This window comes from Dermochelys coriacea, chromosome 3 (assembly GCF_009764565.3).
Source record: "Dermochelys coriacea isolate rDerCor1 chromosome 3, rDerCor1.pri.v4, whole genome shotgun sequence".
Taxonomy (NCBI): domain Eukaryota; kingdom Metazoa; phylum Chordata; order Testudines; family Dermochelyidae; genus Dermochelys; species Dermochelys coriacea.
The window spans coordinates 210462931-210481939 of NC_050070.1; the positions used below are offsets into that span (position 1 = coordinate 210462931).

The 19009-nt window shown below is 43.4% G+C and overlaps 1 protein-coding gene across 3 annotated transcripts in view; it reads right to left on the reverse strand.

The window, feature by feature from the left end:
- Window positions 1-1160: 1160 nt before the first annotated feature.
- The window catches only part of ACSS1 (acyl-CoA synthetase short chain family member 1), a 64353-nt gene continuing 46504 nt past the window's right edge, over window positions 1161-19009 (reverse strand). For all 3 annotated transcript variants that reach the window (XM_038395042.2, XM_043512195.1, XM_043512196.1), the window contains 6 exons: window positions 13453-13565; window positions 11323-11449; window positions 8195-8322; window positions 5693-5756; window positions 3641-3759; window positions 1161-1694 (listed from right to left, as the gene is read on the reverse strand). In XM_038395042.2, the coding sequence (XP_038250970.2) occupies window positions 1515-1694; window positions 3641-3759; window positions 5693-5756; window positions 8195-8322; window positions 11323-11449; window positions 13453-13565 (731 nt within the window). In that variant the 3' untranslated portion in view covers window positions 1161-1514. The remainder of the gene's footprint in view (window positions 1695-3640; window positions 3760-5692; window positions 5757-8194; window positions 8323-11322; window positions 11450-13452; window positions 13566-19009) is intronic.

A 19009-nucleotide genomic window follows, 5' to 3' on the forward strand; every position in this document is an offset into this window, starting at 1 on the left:
GAAAACTATAGTGACCTGGCCAGGGCACCAAGCCACAAGGAGGAAGCACTGCTACAACAAGAGAGCAAGAGGGCCTGCAGCGCAAGTGAAAGAAAGAAGGAATGGGAAGTCAGACCAGGCAGAGCTACTCCACAGATGCAGCCACAAGGAGACACCCCAGCAGTGAGTGAACTTGGGTACTAGCCAGTTCCCTAAGAGTTTCAAAATATCCTATGGCTAAATCCCCATGTAGGTGGGTAGGATGGATGACCTTGTAGCTAAGACTCAGAGTACTGGATTTCAAGTCCTGCCTCTGCCACAGACCCCTTGTGTGATCTTGCTTCTGTTCTTTCCTTTTCCCCAGTTGCAAGGTGCTGGACTGAGGGCCTGAGGGGCATTGGTGGAAAGAGAGATGTAGTTGCTGTAAAATGCAGTATAAGTGACAGCTGCATGCTCCATCCCTATGCAGCTGGGACATGAGGCAACGTGGACTTACAGGAGGCTAATCAGCTCCAGGTTCAGATGGGTGCTGAGATCTATGTTACCGAGAAGGGAGTAGGTGCTGCTCTTCAGAGGTGCTTCAATGCCATTGATTTCAATGAGAGTTAGGAACCTAAAGACCTTTGAGGATCTGGGCCTAGGTTCATTGAGTTGGGAAAAGAAAAGGGAAAGGCTGGGATCCTTTGGACCCCAGATTGACAGTTTTGAGCCAAGTGTGGTGAGGCCTAAAACCATGATCAGGCACCAAACCAACTGTAATGAAAAGAATATGGCAACTTGATTGTGATCCATTTCACAAATAGTGCACTAACACTGCAGTATAAAGCATTGTTAAAAAGACACCACTGCTGCAACTACCTGAACTGGGATAACCAAGTTAGATTTAAGTTGTGGCTTCCCCATCATTGGATGTGTTTAAGAACAGGTTGGACAAACTTCTATCAGGGATAGTCTAGCTTGGTCCTGCCTCAGGTAAGGGGGCTGGACTTGATGACTCCTCAAGGTCCCTTCCAGACCATTTCTATGATTCTAAGTGGAATGAAATATTGAAGATATGCATTCACTGACTGTTCTCCAAAATGGCAAAATTTATTACAAAATCTCTCCCCATGAGTGTCTGGGAGCAGAGGGGGGAAAAGTATTGCTTCAAGCATTAAAAACATCACCTATCTCAACAGTCAAACATTTTACTAGCTGTTTATTTTTAATGCAGCTAGTGGAAACCTAAAAAGGCTGCTATACATTTTCCCTAAAAATAGTGTGAACACACTTAGTTTTGGCAAATTCAGTCAGGCACTTGTTCAGAAGGTTCTTAAAATATGATGCTTCACAGTGTGTATTCCATGGTTTCCAAGGAAAGAGAAGGCAGCTGTATACCATGGTCTATGATAGATTATAGAGTATGTTGTGAGAGGAATCATCATTTTGTTCTCTTAGGAGTGAGCAGAATTTGATGATAGTCCATTAAAGAGCAAAGTTATTTGGATGGTTGTTTGTTTCTCTGAATTTCTTTTGGAAAGAGACTCAAGACCTTCCTATGAAGATGCAAACTGCTCGGTTTTGTATTTCTGGTAGGCATCTAGTATTTCTGTGACGACGCTTGGATCATCCAGCGTGGTGATATCTCCCAAATCATTGGATTGGTCAGTGACTATTTTCTTCAGTACCCTTCTCATAATTTTCCCAGATCGCGTTTTAGGAAGGCGTTTCACAACCTGAAGAGAAGAACAAATACACTTGCCTTAGAACTTTCATCCGGATGAGAATGTTTGAGTGAACCCAGCCTTGAAATGATCCCATTGCATATCCCCAGTGAGATTCCTGGGAACTGCTTAAGAGCTGGGCATGGTGGTCACGGTCCAGGAAGAAGGAATATAGTGATGTTTATTTTTTTTTATTAAATTTTATCTGATTTTTCTCCTTTCTTTTTCCAATTTTGACCTAGTGGGAGATGCTGGGTGCTCAGCACTTTTGAAAATTAGGCTACTTATTCAGGTGCTAAACTACAGAGTTAGAAGCCTAACCATAGGCACCTGTGTCTAGAAATCTTGCACTCAGCGTTCTCATAAATCTCAACATGGCTTACAAAAGCAGGTAGGTATTATCATCCCTATTTTATAGATGAGGAATCTAATGCCCAGAAACCACCATCTCAGGGTCACACAATACTGCAAGTCAGTGGCAGAGCCAGAAATACATCTCAGGTCTCCTGATTCGCAGTCCCATGTCCTATCCACTGTAGTCCGCTACCTCCCGTGTAAAGGCACAGGTTAACATTAACTGATAAGGTCACAGGGATGGACCTGAAGGGTTACTATTTGTCCATACTGGCAATTGAACGACTAAACTTTTGTCTTTCAGTGGTGTTAAAAAAAAAAAACTGAAAGACAAAAGTTTTGCTGGCGACAAGCACCAGCGTGAACAGCGCTTTGTTGGCAGCACACGAACGCCGCTCGTTGGGAGTGGAAGTGTTTTGTCGCCAGGAAAGCCAACAAACAGAGGCTACACTGCGCGACTTTTAGCAGCACAGCCATGTCGCTAAAAGCCGTGTAGTGTAGACATAGCCTTTGTCTGGCTTCTGTAGGATAGCTCCTTTGCACAGACAGGCCACACAACCTGCCATACGACTGCTCTGTTTTTGGATTTATATGCTGAAAACAGGTCAAGGGGTTAGAGAAGAGCTGAAGAGCATTAACTGCTAATCTGTAGGGAAAGGGAGCAGTATGATCAGCCATGGGCTTTACTTTGGGAATCCTGGGAAAACCTGATGGCTCTGGGAATAAGTCTTTAAATGCCTGGGTGAGATGAGCATCAGTTGTGGTGCAAAGTATGCGTTACTTCATCTTTGGCTGTATTACAACCGTAACTTTGCTCTTGTATGTTCCAACCTTTCCCTTAAATTTTGATTTTTTTTAAACATAGGGATATTCCATATACTTCTGTACTCCCATCCGTGCACCCCTCATTCGGATTAACTGTATTGTGGGTCTAGCAGACACAGAGGCATATGAACGCAGCACGGATGCTGTATTAAGATGGAGACAGAAAATATCATACATTTTAAGCAACTTGGCTGTTTGTACATGCTTTGAACAGGAGGGGCCAGATCCCCCCTGTGCCAGAGCTCTGTTCAACGTGGCTTGGAGGCAGAAGTAGAAAAGCTGGTTTGAAGCCCCCTTTGTGCGCTCCAAATTCCTAGGTTGGTTCAGTCCTTGGCATAAGTAGAACAGCCTCAGGGCTACTCTAAATTGTACACAGCTGCTTTGCAACCAAGGATTCCCAGGTGCACTAGCACTCCAGCCATCCCCCTTTTCCTGCAGCCATGCCTTTGATATACTTCAGACACCAGAGCCTGGAGGAGTGGCTTAGGGCTGCTATGCCAGTTCACCACCACAGAGGGATTCCTCATCTATCTGGTTTCAGAGTAGCAGCCGTGTTAGTCCGATGAAAGCTTTAGCTCACGAAAGCTTATGCTCTAATAAATTTGTTAGTCTCTAAGGTGCCACAAGTACTCCTTTTCTTTTTGCTCATCTATCTGGTTAACCTGGCTTTAAGGCTGCTCTGCCAGGGAGGAACAAAGCAGCATTACTGGGGGCAGAATCAGGCCTGTTAAGTGGATTACAGATCAGATGTCTTGCAGTGGTAGCCCCCAAACACTTACCAGAACGTGATCAGGCACAGCATACTTTGCGATCTTGGAAGCAACTATAGATCTGAGTTCTTCTTTAACACGTTCTGTATGAGCTGTGTTCTCTTTTAACACTATGAAAGCAAAGGCACCTGGAAGGGAAGTAAACAGAGGGTGTGTACTGTACATTAAATCGTTGTTGGAAAGGCATTCATTTCAGCAGGACTGCATGCATAAGTGTTGTTTCAAATGCCTGTAGCAACTGTCAGGTTTAGGGTCTGCCTTGCTCTCTCTGAGTAGTACCTCACACAGCAGGTGCTTCCAAGAAAACCAGCAGCTTATTTACACAGTAGAGGTGACTAAGAATGGCAGAATCAGGTCCTTAATGATTAATGTGCCTTGTTTTGGAGTCCCTGGGTCAGATTCTGATCTCAGTTACAGTGATGGTAAATCTGGAGTAACTCCACTGAAGTCACCAAGCATAAATGAGATTAGAATCTGCCCCATGGAGGTCAGGGTTCTGGATTCTGTTTCAAATTATTTTCTTGAGAACAAATCTTTATTTTCATTTACTAAAATGGAGTCAAACACTACAGTAAAACACTATCTCCTTATAATGATAAGGAGATAAGGGCTTGTCTACACAGGGACATCCAGGAAAATTAATCCAAATTAACTAAAGATGTGAATTTGAACTGGATTAGTTAAACCGAATTAAACCCCTGTGTGAACATCCTCATTTGGAATAAAAAAGTGGCCTGAATTTGGTTTAGCTTAATTCAATTCCAAAGTGAATTAAGCAAAACCAAGTTAAAGTCACTTTAATATTGAATAACAGCAACCACATAACGATTTAATGTAATTTAATTAACCCACTTTAAATTCACACCTCTAGTTGATTCAGATTAATTTTCCTAAATGTTCCTGTGTAGACAAGCTCTTAAATAATTTCTCCCTCCCTGCAAACTAGGAAATGAATGCACAGTGAAGTTTCTTCACTTAATCCTTAACTCATCTTGTTGTGTCTCGGTATATGGAACATAAGACCAACAAGGGGAACCTGGTATCTAAGATCCCTGCCCCCCATAAGCATGAGTTATGGAAGCGTTGCTATTCTACTGGCCCAGGTTTGCTTTCACTTACAGGGTTGCAGCTCCCATTAACTTTAAGGAAGAGTATGACTTAGGTCTGGTCCATGCTACAGACCTATATCGCTGTAAGTATGTTTTCAGGGGGGTGAAAAATCCATACACCTGAGCGACAGTTATCCCGACCTAATCCCGGGTGTAGACAGCACTGTGTCAACAGGAGAGCTCTCTCCCATCAGCTTAATGTGTCTTCATTAAGGTGCCACATTAGTACAGCTACGCTGATGCAGCATTTTAAGTGTTGACTTGCCCTTAGAACAAAAAGGGACCCAATGATGTTATGCCAATATTTTAACAAGGGGCTCCCACAAATGTTTTCCGTTTCAGTCTGCAATAAGCTTCCTGGTGCAGAGATGCAGGAGTTTTCAGAGATCACAGATGAGGAAAGGACGTGGTTTCCAATTCTTTTTTAAATTAAAAAAAAAAAGGCCATCTTTGAGTTAAATAAGCAATGGTCACTGAATTCCAGCAGCAATAAGATTGACTGGTCCTTAGCTTCATTAGTGGGGATAGGGAAAACTGTGGAGAGAGAGATTTGAAGGTGGCAAGATTTAGGGTCTGGTGCTTGTCAATTCTAGAGCCCTCCACTAAGAATGCCTATCCCTTGACTTCTGCAGGCTTCCCTCTGGAGACTTTAATGTCTCTGTTGACATGAGCTGTCACAGTGAGGTGCAGAGAGAAAGCTGGCCTTTGATTAGCTAGGTTCTTGCCCATTAAGGGCTTTAAGTATCAAGAGCAGATCGTTGAAATGGATCCAGAAGTGGATAGGGAGTGAGAGCAGAGAACAAAGTATCCGTCGCTAGTTCAACCCGTCACAATCTCCCTTTCAAACTGCCTGCTGCTCTGTGTACTAGCTTGGCAGAAAGTTGAGGGAAAGGTTACAAAGGAAATTAACCATCTGTATATTTCCATTAAGGACGCTATTTTACACGCTTACCTTCTCCTTTGATCTCATGGGGATAACCAATCACAGCTGTTTCAGGCACAGCCGGATGTTCATCCTTTAAAAGAAAAAAAAAGTAGCAAAATATAACAGCCCCCTCTTTCAGGCCATGTTGGGTATGACTACACTGTAATTAGATATCTGCGGCTGGTCCATGCCAGCCGACTCAGGCTCGAGGGGCTGAGGCTAAGGGGTTGTTCAATTCTGGTGTGGACATTCATGCTCGGGTCCCCCCACATCACAGGACCCAAGCCCAAATGTCTACACCACAATTAAACAACCCCTTAGCCCGAGCCAGCTGGCACATGCCAGCTGCATGTTTTTAATTGCAGTGTAGATGTACCCGTAGTGTACAAGAGCCTATGCTAGCTCTTCTAGGAATTGTAACAAGTTGCTAACTGTGTGTGAAGTTCTTAACACCTTTCCTACTTTTCTGAGCCTTCTGTAAGTGCACAGTAGCAAAAGGCCCATCTAGCCCAGTATCCTGTCTGACAGTGGCCAATGCCAGGTGCCCCAAGAGGGAATGAACAGAACATGTAATCACCAAGTGATCCATCCTCTGTCACCCATTCCCAGCTTCTGGGAAACAGAGGCTAGGGACACCATTCCTGCCCATCCTGGCTAATAGCCATTGAAGGACCTGTCCTCCATGAACTTATCTAGTTCTTTTTTGAACCCTGTTATAGCCTTGACCTTCACAACATCCCCTGGCAAGGAGGATTATAGACTATTATAGACATGCATCCGACGAAGTGGGCATTCACCCATGAAAGCTTATGCTCCAATACGTCTGTTAGTCCATAAGGTGCCAAAGGACTCTTTGCCTCTTTTACAGATCCAGACTAACACGGTTACTCCTCTGATTCTATTACAGACTTGCCACATTAATGCTGTGTTTAATGAAATTAACAGGAATCATGTGTGCCTGTCTCAGAGCAGCATTTAACCCATTGGTTCTGATTCAAAAGGGTCCTGTTTTTAAACAACTGAATAGTATTTTCCGACATCCCTTTTGGCTAATAAAAGTAAATCCAGAAAAAAATGCATTCTATCTATATGTGGGATTAGCCCCTGTGCAGCCAACCATTGCCAGTGACCGGAGCAGCCGCACTACTGCAAACCCCAAGTACAGGAAAAGCTGTGGTTTGCACTAACTAGGCCTCTCCTTGCTTGAAATGAGCTTTTCTTGCCTACACATGGGTTTGCACTGATGCAGCCCCACTGACTGCTGATCCACAAGTACAGTCAAGGCCTTGAGCTTCATTCTCCACTGCTTTGCACTTTGGGTGGTAGTCTACACCAAATCAAGTGCAAAGCATCTTTCTTATATCCACTTGTCACTGGTGTAAATCTGTGCAGAAGGTACAGGACAAGGCAGTGGAGAAGTGGGCCTCAATCTTCCAACAGATGGAAGAGGCACTGCCATGCTGAATACAAATCTTTATTATATGGCTTCATAATACTGACTTATTCTGCCCATGATTCATAGTTAACACTGACATAGGAGATCATGTGTACAGATTGACAGAGCATATATTCATCCTAAATCAAAAATGGGTTATGCTATTTTAAATTTGATTAAAATATGGAAGAAATCTTTGTCTTAGCTGGACTTCTCTGAAAAGGAACCTGCATGAAAATATATAGTGGTAATCATATTAGGTCTTCAAAAAGTTATCATCAAAAGTTTGCACTAGGAGATTTATTTGTAGATACGATATTACAATCATTCCTGCAATGTAAAGATGATTTGGTTTATCAAATTTCACATCTGATTAATGTTTGCAAGTGAAGGACATAACATGCAAATAAATGCTCAGGTCAAGCTGTGTATAGAACTGCTTTGAGAGATTGTCTGTTCAGTTCTGTGGCTACCATGACCTCTCATCTAAATGATGGGCCAGATCCTCAGCTGGTGTAAATTGCCTTTGCTCCATATTTAATGTTGGAGAAGGTTACAAAACATGCTCATATAGTATAGATAGGCCTGAGACACAAAGGTGAGAACAAAGCGTTAACTTCATCAAAGCTACTGGTGGGGGAAGCTAGAGGAGACTTTTGAAGCCCCCATCATCCAAAAGTAAAACAGCAATGGTATGAAGTCACCGATGTATCCTGAAGAGATGAAACATGATTCAGATCTTATCAGTTCAAACAAAGGAATTGCATGTAGCCCTTCACTTTGATATCTTCCATAAAAACTATCTTACTCCTGAATGAACTTCATCCATATGCCCTTCCATGGTTTACATAACAAGATTGTTTTCTTCAGCATAACTGCCATGTGTATTTAGTATCAAGGGTGTGTGTAGGTGAAACATATACGAGAAAGATCAGGGGTAGCAATGTTAACCCTTACACATAAACCAATGGGCTAGATCCTCCGGTGATGTACATTGGTATAGCTCCTTTAAAGTACATGGAACACTTCTGGTTTTTACCAATTGAGAATCTGGCCCCATGCATGAAAAGCTTTCCTTGGGTATTGAAAATTACCATGGCATCTTCAATCTCTGCAGTTCCAAGCCTGTGACCGCTGATATTTATGACATCATCCATCCGCCCTGTTATTTGGTAATACCCCTCTGAGGATCTATAGGCACCATCCCCGGTGAAATAATAACCTGTAGCAACAAAGAACACCATCCCCTGTGATCAATAGCAGCTAGTATAATAATTCACTATCAGTATTTGTGATTATTATTTTTATTATTACTTTATACTTTTATCCCCTTTCAATCACAGATCTCAAAGCACTTTACAGGCACCAGTTACCTGAGCCATACAGCACTCCGGAGGGCAAGATTTTGTTACACCCACTTACAGATGATAATAGCCACCAACTTCTAATTAGGAATTTGTATCCTGGATGAGGCACTGGACTGGAATGCAGGAGATCTGGGCTCTATACCCAGCCCTGCCACAGCCTCCCTGCATGACCTGAGGCAAATCATTTATTCTCTCTGTGCCTCAGTTTCCTGGTGTGAAATGAGGATAACAATCCTTCCTTTCTCCCAGTCAGTGTTCTGTCTGGTCTGCTTAGGCTGTGGGCCTCAGCACCATGGGAATACAAACAATAATGATAATCAAGCATTCTGACAAAATCCAATGACTCCTGCTGTCTCTCCGAAGAAGAAGTTAACAGCCCCCTCACCAGCACCCTCCTCCCAGGGCCCCATAAGGCACTGACACCCTTAGCACTCTGCACCAATCACTACTGTGGGGCTTCCCTTCACACACACTCCTATAGGGGATCATGGTTTAAGAGCCAGGAGTTAGCCCTTAAACCTGCTTAGGTGTTAAACATACATGGGATATCCATGACCTCATGACATGATGTCCATGATACCAGGATTTAGCTCCATGAGAGGCAGCATGGTCCAGTGGATAGAGCACTTGAGCAGGACTCAAGACACCTGGGTTCTAATCCTGGCTCTTACACTGACCTGCTGTGTGACCTTGGGCAAGTCCTTTCCCCTGTCTGTTCTCTCTCTCCTCCCACCCATTTCTTGTCTATGTACCCTATGAGCTCTTTGGAGCAGGAGGCACTGTTTCTTACTATGTATACATGCAGCGCCTAGCACAGTGGGGTCCTTGTCTGAGGCCTCTCTGCACCACAGGATTAGAACTACTTCTGCTGGGTAGGGCCTGCACAACTGTGGCAGCAATCACTGACTGGTGTCGCTAAAGTTAAACTGGCCCACTTACCTCTATAGCAGAGCTAGCTTTAAGGATAACATTTATTAATATTCATGCAAGCAAGGAGACTTCTCCACTGACCTTCCTACTCTATAGCGAGAACATGTATTCATGGCAGCTGCATGCCCAGGTTTATACTTGAGACAAAACACACAAAAGAAAAATCCCTCCATTCTGTTTTCTATTTATTCCATAAAAGAGAAATTACTCCACGTGCCATCTGATGCAATGCAACAGCAGGCAGGTGTTCAAACTCATGCCTACTGCTAAGTACAAAGCAATGCTTACTGTACATCACAACAATTCATGTGAAAGGAAAACAGTTCTATTTGACTCTTGTTATATAAAGGAACATTGTCGATTTTTTGAATCACCTAACTTTGAACTTATGCAAAGATACCTTCCCCTACAGCTCTGAAGATAAGGCTCCCCGACAATGTTATTGTTCAGTCTACCAGTGCAATAGGAATTCTTTGCTACTTAACTGAATGGCTCAGGGGACATAGCTGAAATTCAGAAAGTCCGATTACGAAAATCTCAGTATAAAATTCCAGTTCGGCAGGACATTTCTAAATGCTGGAAAACCAGAGTCTGGATAATCAAGATTTCTCTCTTTTAACACTTTTCATCTGAGGATCTCCAAGTGCCTCACAAACATTAATTACACCAAGGGCTTATCTACATGGCAAATCAATGTGTGGCCAGCCAGGGAGTGAATCTATCGCACACTAGTTTGACACACATTAACTGGCCATGTAGACAAGCCCCATGTTTCATAACACTCTCAAGAGGTAAGAAAGTATTATCAGTAAAGGGGATTGATCTACTCAAAGTCACACGGTGAGGTAGTGACAGAGCTGGGAAAAGAATCCAATAATCTTGAGTTCTATTCCAGTGTTCTACCTGTTAGGTCACACTGACTTCCTGATGGTTACTTTGAATTATTTAAAACAAATACACTTGTAAGATTGTTTGAACACCCAATGTGTGCCTATCATAATGCACACAAACGGGTTTGCTTGGGTGTCAAACACCCCAGCTTGATCAGTGGCAGAAAGTCACAGGAATCTTTTCATCTTTATATATTAAAAAAAACTACTACTTTCAAGGGAAGTGATTTTGAGGATGTAGAATTCTGACACTTGGAACCGTCTGCTGAAGAGAAAAAGCTCAGCTGATTCTGACAAAGTCAGGTATTGCCAAACACATGAGTTTTCTGACACGTGCTGTGGAGATGAGTTTTTTCTCCTACTTCACTACCAATCCATCAGTGCTTCTCCACATTTTGGGGGTCATTCCTGCAATCTTTTCTAGGAATTACAAGACAGCACTGGAAATGATGAGCGAAATTAGATGGTGGTGTTTGCCAGAATGAATTAACTCCCTGCAAGACAGTGCAAGATGACTACAGAACAAAGATATTTTTGTTGGCACGATAATAAGAGGATATTTTTGGTCAGTCTTATTTTCGCAACAGAGAAAAATAACTTTCTAAGCAAAACAAGTTGGTTTGTAACAAATTCATCACTCCCAAAGACTTCACTAATATAATTGTGCTACAGCCTATGATCACTGGAACTTCATTGCACTGGCTGGAAAAAGAGCAGATCCTTTGGCTCTAAGAGTACATCTACACTGCAGAGAAAAACGCGCGGTTGGCCCATGCCAGCCGACTCAGGCTGTGGGGCTGTTTCATTGCTGGGTAGATGTCTGGGCTAGGGCCGGAGCCCAGGCTGTAGGACTCTGTGAGGTGGGAGGGTCCCAGAGCTTGGGCTGCAGCCGGATCCCAGACAGCTACACAGCAATGAAACAGCCCCACAGCCTGAGCGCCACAAGCGCCAGCCACAGGTTTTTCTTTGCTGTGTAGACATACCCGCTGGGTTCTGATATGGTAGTCCAACATTCTTCCCTGACACCATCCTTACCTGGATACTTTTTGAAATAAGTATCTATAAATCTCTGATCATCTCCATAGATGGTTCTCGCCAGGCCAGGCCAGGGCTGTGCAATGCACAGAGCACCAGAGACATCATTTCCTTCTATAACTCTTCCCTGTTGATCCAAGCACAGGAAGGATCATCAGACCAGATGTTAGGAAACATCTCAGATTAAAGGAAAGTAGCTGGTTAGTACTATCTAGCTATGTTGAGCCGGATTCTGATCTTACCCCAGTTTTACATTGACTTCAAACGTGTCACTCCTGTTTTACACCATGGCAAGTGAGAGCCCTTCACATTCTGCAGATTCACAGACTCAGTGTCTATTATTGCAATGGTTTATTCTTAATGCTTCTCACTCACATTTTGGCAGCAATTGAACATGTGGGGGGGGAGGGAAATGTACCCACTAGAGGAATTACTGTGCATTGTCTATGTCATGCTTTCATCATTCATGTACACAAATAACAGAGCACATGATTCTATGAATAATACGCTATTCACACAAAAGGAAAGACAGGTGACCCCTTGAAGTGCAAAGAACAATACAAGATTCACAGAATCCCACTCTTCAGCATTATGGTCCATATCCTGGATTCAAACTGGTGCCAGAGCAGAGCCCAGCTCAGTGGCAGAAGGGCTGGCACCTTCTTCATCCAAGAGCTGCCGTGGCTGACTCTGTGCCCAGTACAGGCACAGGGCAGCCCTGAGTGCCTTTGCAGTAGCACCACATCACCACTCTCCATCCTCTCACCAACATGGCCCTGGGCCACAGCCTCCGGTGGGAGAGCCGTGTTCTTCCTAAGCCACCTTAGCTAGTCTGAGGAGACTGCTAATAGCTCCAGAACAGCTGTTGGCTAGAGAGGCCAAGGTCCCTCAGAGCATCAGTAACTCCCACGACCCAAACCATAGTACTGCACTTTATTCCCTTCCTCTCCCTCACTCAGGAAGTTACTGCAGCTAACTGTAACTGTACTGCAGTTACACATCACCCCTGTTATCTGCCTACCTCTAACAGATGTGAAGATGAGTTAAGTATTATTCTTCCTATTTTATAGTTGAGGAAACTGAGGCAGAGAGGCTAAGGGTCAGGTTTGCAAAGGTGTTTACAAGCCTAAGATACATATAGGTGTCTAGCAGGATTTGTGAAAGCATCCAAGCAGGTTTAGTGCCTAAGTCTCGTTGATTTTAATGGGTGTTAGGTGCCTAACATGCTTAGGTGCTTTGGAAAATCCCACTAGGCACCAAAATACCTTTGAAAACCCAGTCATAAGTGACTTGCCTTCGGCTACACAGCCAGGCCCTAAGTTTTCAATCAGGCCTGTGTGGGTGGGCCCCTCAGCCCATGCCAAAATCTACTGCGGCCTATGGGGCACTGCCCACACAGATCAGGCCCCAAATCAACGATACAGACTGGCCTAGAGCTCAGACATTTTGGGACTTCACCCTGCGCCAAAGGTATTAGACAACACTGCCTCACCACTGAGCAATGAAGATATTCTCACTGTGGGAAAAGAGGCTGCTAAAAATGGAAACATTTTGTCTAAGGTCATGTCCCCAACTTTCAGAATCTATATTTCTCAGCAATATCAACGGATGCCCACAGACAGACACGCCGAGTTTGACTCCAGCGGAGACTGCGGAGATCACAGGCAAGTTTCATTGGCTACAATGCACATTCAGCAAACATTTTTAAGGAGAACAATTCCCTACAAAGCTATAAGTTGGTTGTGTTCCCAGTGCACTTCAATCATGCCAGTCCCGTTGGCTCCAGCGAGACTTTGCGTGAGTAAAGTTACACACATGTATGAGCATCTGCAGCATTGGTACTTACATTATACAATCATCACTATCACATAGGAGCCAGTCCAAAAACATTACCTTGCTACTCACCGTTGGCTTTCTAACTAGAATATTTAAATATGCATGACTATGGCTTGATTCCCTCCTGTATCATTGGAACAGATGAGGCACAAAACATTTTCCATCTCCTTTTCCTAAATGCTTTTGGCATTAAATAGTGGAATTAGCCAGACAACCCGAGAAGCAGCATCTCCGGCAGCTCTTTTCCTGCCTTTGCACCATTGCCCCCAGTGGCAGAGCACAGTCCCAACTCACGTTCTCATCCATCAGTGCCGGTATAATCCCAAAGAATGGTCTCATTGCCATAGCAGGAATGATGTCAGCTCCTTCCTCCGAGGGCCGGGGAGCAATGCAGATGCCACCCGTTTCTGGAAGAACAATGGGAAAATACAATATGCTGAGACACATTGGAACGGCAGGTGAGGCTGGATTAAAGCAAGCACCTACTTTTCTCAGCTACACAAGACCAGCAAATTCCAGACACCCTCCCAGCTAAGAACACTTTGATTGCTGTAGTGTACATGATGGTGCCAGGATATTAGAGAGACAAGGCAGGGGAAGTAATACCTTTCATTGGACCAACTTCTGTCGGTGAGAGAGACAAGCTTTCGAGCTTACACGGAGCTGATCTGAAGCAGAGCTCTGGGCAGCTCGAAAGCTTGCCTCTCACCAACCGAAGTTGGTCCAATAAAAAATGTTACCTCACCCACCTTAGCTCTATAACTCTTTGAGGCAGAGATGCTGCTTTACCAAACAGTACCCACAGTATACATATTTTAAGGGGAAAATACATTTCCTCTCCATCTGCTGGACAGATAGTGCAGTGTACAAAGTCGGGAAAGATTTTGAGAACCCAAACAACGGCTGCTACATCATCATATTCTCCTTTAAACCCCTCCTTCAAACCCACCTGTGCCATGATGCCTACAAAACACTTGGCAATGGTTAGCCACTGGTGAGCTGTGACTACTGCTTGTCACACTGTTCATAACTATCGTTGTTGCCTTGTGCTCACCCCGTCTGCCACACCCACCTCAACAAACTCAACAAACTTCGATTGTAAGCTCTTTTGGACAGCAGCCACCTTTCTGCTCTTTTTGTACAGTACCTAGTAGGGTGGGGTTCTGGTCTCCAGGTGGCACCATAACAACCACATTGGAAGAATTATTAATATGTGCGTTCCTTTCCTCCTCTTCTCTCTGACTTTCTTTCTACATATTCTTTTCTAAACACTTCACCACTAAGTTTGCTCTCCTCTGAACTCTGCACATCTGTATCTTTTGAACACCAGGGTGCCCCAAACCATTAACTGAAGGTTGGCTGACATATCATTGCAAAACAAAACATCTGGATGTCTTTGACCTCGTAAGCCACACAAAAACAGACGTCCGCATTTATAAAGAGACGATAGTGAGAAATAACGCAGCCCAGGTAAGCAGCTGGCCTCAGGTGCAGAGCAGCATCACCGTGCACTGCATCGGGTAACTGACTCCAAGGGTCTGCGCTCGCTAACATCAATGGCAAAGCTCCCATTGACTTTAAAGCTGCAGGAGCAGAGGCCAAAACAGCATGCAAGAAGGGAAGCAGTGGCCCATATACTTTGTAGTAGCAGCTGTGGTCTGCATGCACACCAGCATTACAAATGGGGGTAAGGATTGCATGCCTTAGTCTTGCACCTAGCAAGTACATTTCTAAGAAGGAGCAGCCCATTGATTCAGCCCATGCACTCTCTTCTTAGAGTGTGACCCTAAATTAACACACACACTCCTAGAGTTATCCAGGGAATAAATTAATTCCATGGAAATCAACAAGAACTGGATGTAGTGAGCACTAATGTGGCACTTACACATTTTCATATTCCTTTCTTATACATGATGCTACCTGGAAAATGCTGTTCAGCCCCATTTCCTACCCCACGAGGGATTGTTTTGTAGCAGTGGGGATATAAGCACAAAATATTAAGGGATTTATTTTCTTGTGCTGTTTGTACAGCACTTTGAGGAATTTGTATGCAAAGCGCTTTGTGAGACTAAATTACTATTATTACACAGTATTAGAATAGCCCACCCATTAGGGGCATCCTGAGATTATTTTCCATTCTGAACTGAGCCTCTTAATCATTCTTTCCTCATTTCTGCTGGGATAAATGTTAAATCAGATCAGAGATTTCAACCTTAATCAGATTTTTTATATCCTGACACTAATTCAGATGCACAAAACAGAAGCAAAGAGACAGGAATGTTAGGCTTTAAAAATCTATGAGCTATGTCCTTGACTAGTGTAAATCCGCATTGCTCCACTGGCTTCAGTGACTACACAGACAGAACCTATGATTTTGTTTCTAGTCCCTCCTCTATAACTAGGTGGAGAAGAAGGTATCTCTAAATGGAACCATAGAGCTGAAGTATCACTCCACTGAAAAAAGGCCTCAGAGCTGGCTTACACTTATGTATCAAATGGAAAATGATTTTGGAAGTCTCTTCCTTCAGGGACAGTGTACACATCAGAAACTTCTGTGCAATGTGACATGATTGTCTTAAGGCTTTGCCAGCACTTTCCTGTTTCAGAAAACATACACCATCCTCTACTCGCACAGACAGAATCCGGGAAGAACTGCATCTAATATTTCAGAGTAATGAAGGTGACAGAGTACGAAGCTCATGCTGCATGTACAATAGGTCTGTTTAGCTCCATTGTAACGGATGTTCTTTATAACTGAACATTAATTAAAAATCACAGTACTGTAAAACATTTAAAATATAGGCCAGGCTATCTGCTACACAGCACAATGACTGACTATGTAACAGCCAGTAGAGCAGTGCAGATCCAAGGGAGAGATGCAAGGTGGTAGGGGGTGAATGGGGCAAAATCCCTGAAGAAAGGAAAAAGAGAAAAACAAAGGCAAGAGAATGCAAAGAACGGGAGGAAATTACAACTTTCCACCCTTATTCACAGTGGGCAGTACCTTGGGCAGAGCCTATACTCCAACTTGCACTGATGTAATTAAAGGGATGTTTTTTCCACTGATCTAATTAAACCAGTGCACATTTCTGTGTGGACACTATTAAACTGGTTTAAAAATAGCTTACAGAAATTTAGCTTATTGTGGTAAACAGTCAACTTCAGCTAAATTGACAAGCCAGATTTAAATCAATGTCAGCATGTCCATGCAGGGGTTTTACAGCAGTTTAACTAAATTGGTCTTTAATTAAGAGAAGGCAAAGAACTCCAGAAAGAGGAAGAATCCACTCCAAAGTGACACGCTGCAAAGCCAAGAAAGTCAGGTACTGCGGTGTGTGGGTACTTTGAATGTGTAACCTTGCATTTGCTTGTCACATAGTCCAACTTGACAATGACCTTGACAGAATCTCTCAGCAATTGTCACGCAAGTCTTTAAACACCTCTGCAATGTGTTAAGCACAAACAGGCTTTTGCTTAAATATCATCCAGGCATGCTTGTTGTTTCACCTGTTTCCTTAACTATTTCCTGTTGACAGTCACCAAAACTTTTTCTCCTCCCCCACCCATTTTGACAGGTTTCAGAGTAGCAGCCCTGTTAGTCTGTATTCGCAAAAAGAAAAGGAGTACTTGTGGCACCTTAGAGACTAACAAATTTATTAGAGCATAAGCTTTCGTGAGCTACAGCTCATTTCATCGGATGCATTTCGATGAAGTGAGCTGTAGCTCACGAAAGCTTATGCTCTAATAAATTTGTTAGTCTCTAAGGTGCCACAAGTACTCCTTTTCTTTTCACCCATTTTGAGTGCTCCTATACTTCTCCAACGGAGTTTGTAGCACTGCAATGAAGCCAAAGCCACAGCTGTTCTATTCTGTACTGCCCAGTAAATTCAGTACTTTGGAGACCAACACAGATTTTCTTTGTCTTAGAAACAAAGTGTGCTTCTTAGCTGACTCTGCAGGGGCACTAACGCTGCTATGGAGAAGAGCAGGATGCAGTCACGACTGGGGTACCCAATATCAGCAAGACTCCTTGGTGAGCAATGCTGCCTAGGAGGAGCTCCAACTTAGGATCTCCAGGATCTACTGGGTTTGGGCATTCCTTGCCCCCTCCACTCGGAGGGGAACACCAGTTAGCAATTCCACCAGATGAACTCACAGAGTTTCCTAGACCATCTGTGCACTTCTTGTGGACTTTATCACAGAAGGCATGATCTGGCTCTTAAGAAAGAGGCACAAATGGAATTTCTATGCAGAAAGGCTCTTACTTAAAGCCTTATCGTCCTGCGTTCCTTATCTACTTTCTGCTTCTGTCTTTCCATTCAACAAATCTAGTAACTTGTGGAGCAACTCACAATCCATTCTTGGGTCAAACTTTATTTACAAATTAGTAGAAAAGAGTTAACTTTTCTTGGGTCACTACTTTTTGTTAACACATGATTCAATGTGAATATGTCTAGCTAGCTGGCAAACATTCATAATCTTATTCCAACTGACGTTGATGAGAGTTTTGCTGGGGTTTTTTAATGGGAGCAGGAGCAAGTCCATTAGCAGAAGCCATATACCCTTTGTGTGACTGAGAAAGAAGAATCCAAGCACTGAAATGCCCTATTAAGAAACGTGTTTCTAAGAACAGTCCTTATTTATTCTATAATACAATTTAGTGCCTCGAGAATCATTTACAACAGTTTACCTTTGGTGTCGCTCTAATTCAAAAGCTAAACATTCTAGTCTCTATTCTACATCATTTAAAACTAGACCTAAAAATCACACCAGCTTTGAATCATATTATCACTCAGTCATATTAGCACAGACCCCATTGCCTAATATATTAACACGAAGGCCATGCCTCCACTACCACATATGTCAGTGAAACTTGTCACTCAGGGCTGTAAAAATAACACCCCCCCCCAAGCGACATAAGTTTCTCCAGCATAAGTGGTCGTGTGCACTACGCTATGTTGGTGGGAGAGTTTCTCCTGCCGATGCAGCTACTGCCTCTTGCTGGGGCTGGTTTAGTTATGTTGACGGGAAAGCTCTCTCCCGTCAGCATAGAGCAGCTACACAGGAGATCTTACAGCAGCGCAGTTGCATCAGTACAGCTGTGCCGCTAATATAGACATAGCCTAAGAGCTACCCTAATTTCTCTCTCTCACACACAAACAAATTCTCTCTCATAATCCCCCTCTCACCTTATCTACTCACCCAAATACTTTCAAATGAATTCTTAAAGTATGGTTTGCTAATCTTTATTCCCTTTCAGTTTTATTCTCTGGTGACATACCACTGCTTCCAAAGACAATGTTCCATAGAGGACAAAGGCCAATTAATAAATTAAATTACATTGATTGCGAAAGATGAAATTGAGCTGACACTATGGTAATCAATTCACTTGCTGCATCGGCAGTCGATGGGAGGCTAGGGAAGTGGGAGGGGTCTCCTTTAGCAGAGGAGAGGGAGAGGGCAGTGTGAGGATATGTGTACTATTTCTTTAAGTCTGTAGCAAAAAGTCAGTCAGGAGGGGAGCTGGGGAAGGTTCAAAGCCGAAGCTGTAAAACTTTGTGAAGCACAAAAAGGGAGATAGAAAGCTGTTTTAGAACTAACACTAGCTTCCTTACTGTAACTGAGTTCCTTGTTCAGTGTGAGAAGAAAGAGATTCTTTCCCACCATCATATGATGGGGAAGAACAGGAACCTGTTGTTGGGGTACGAGCAGGGAAGGGTCTAGAGGAGGATTTACTTCAGTGAAGTCCTTCAGTAAGAACAGTAAAGATTACGGTGTTTTTCTTTAGTGACCTCACGGTATGTCTATATTGCAATTAAATGCCCACGGCTGGCCCATGTCAGCTAACTCA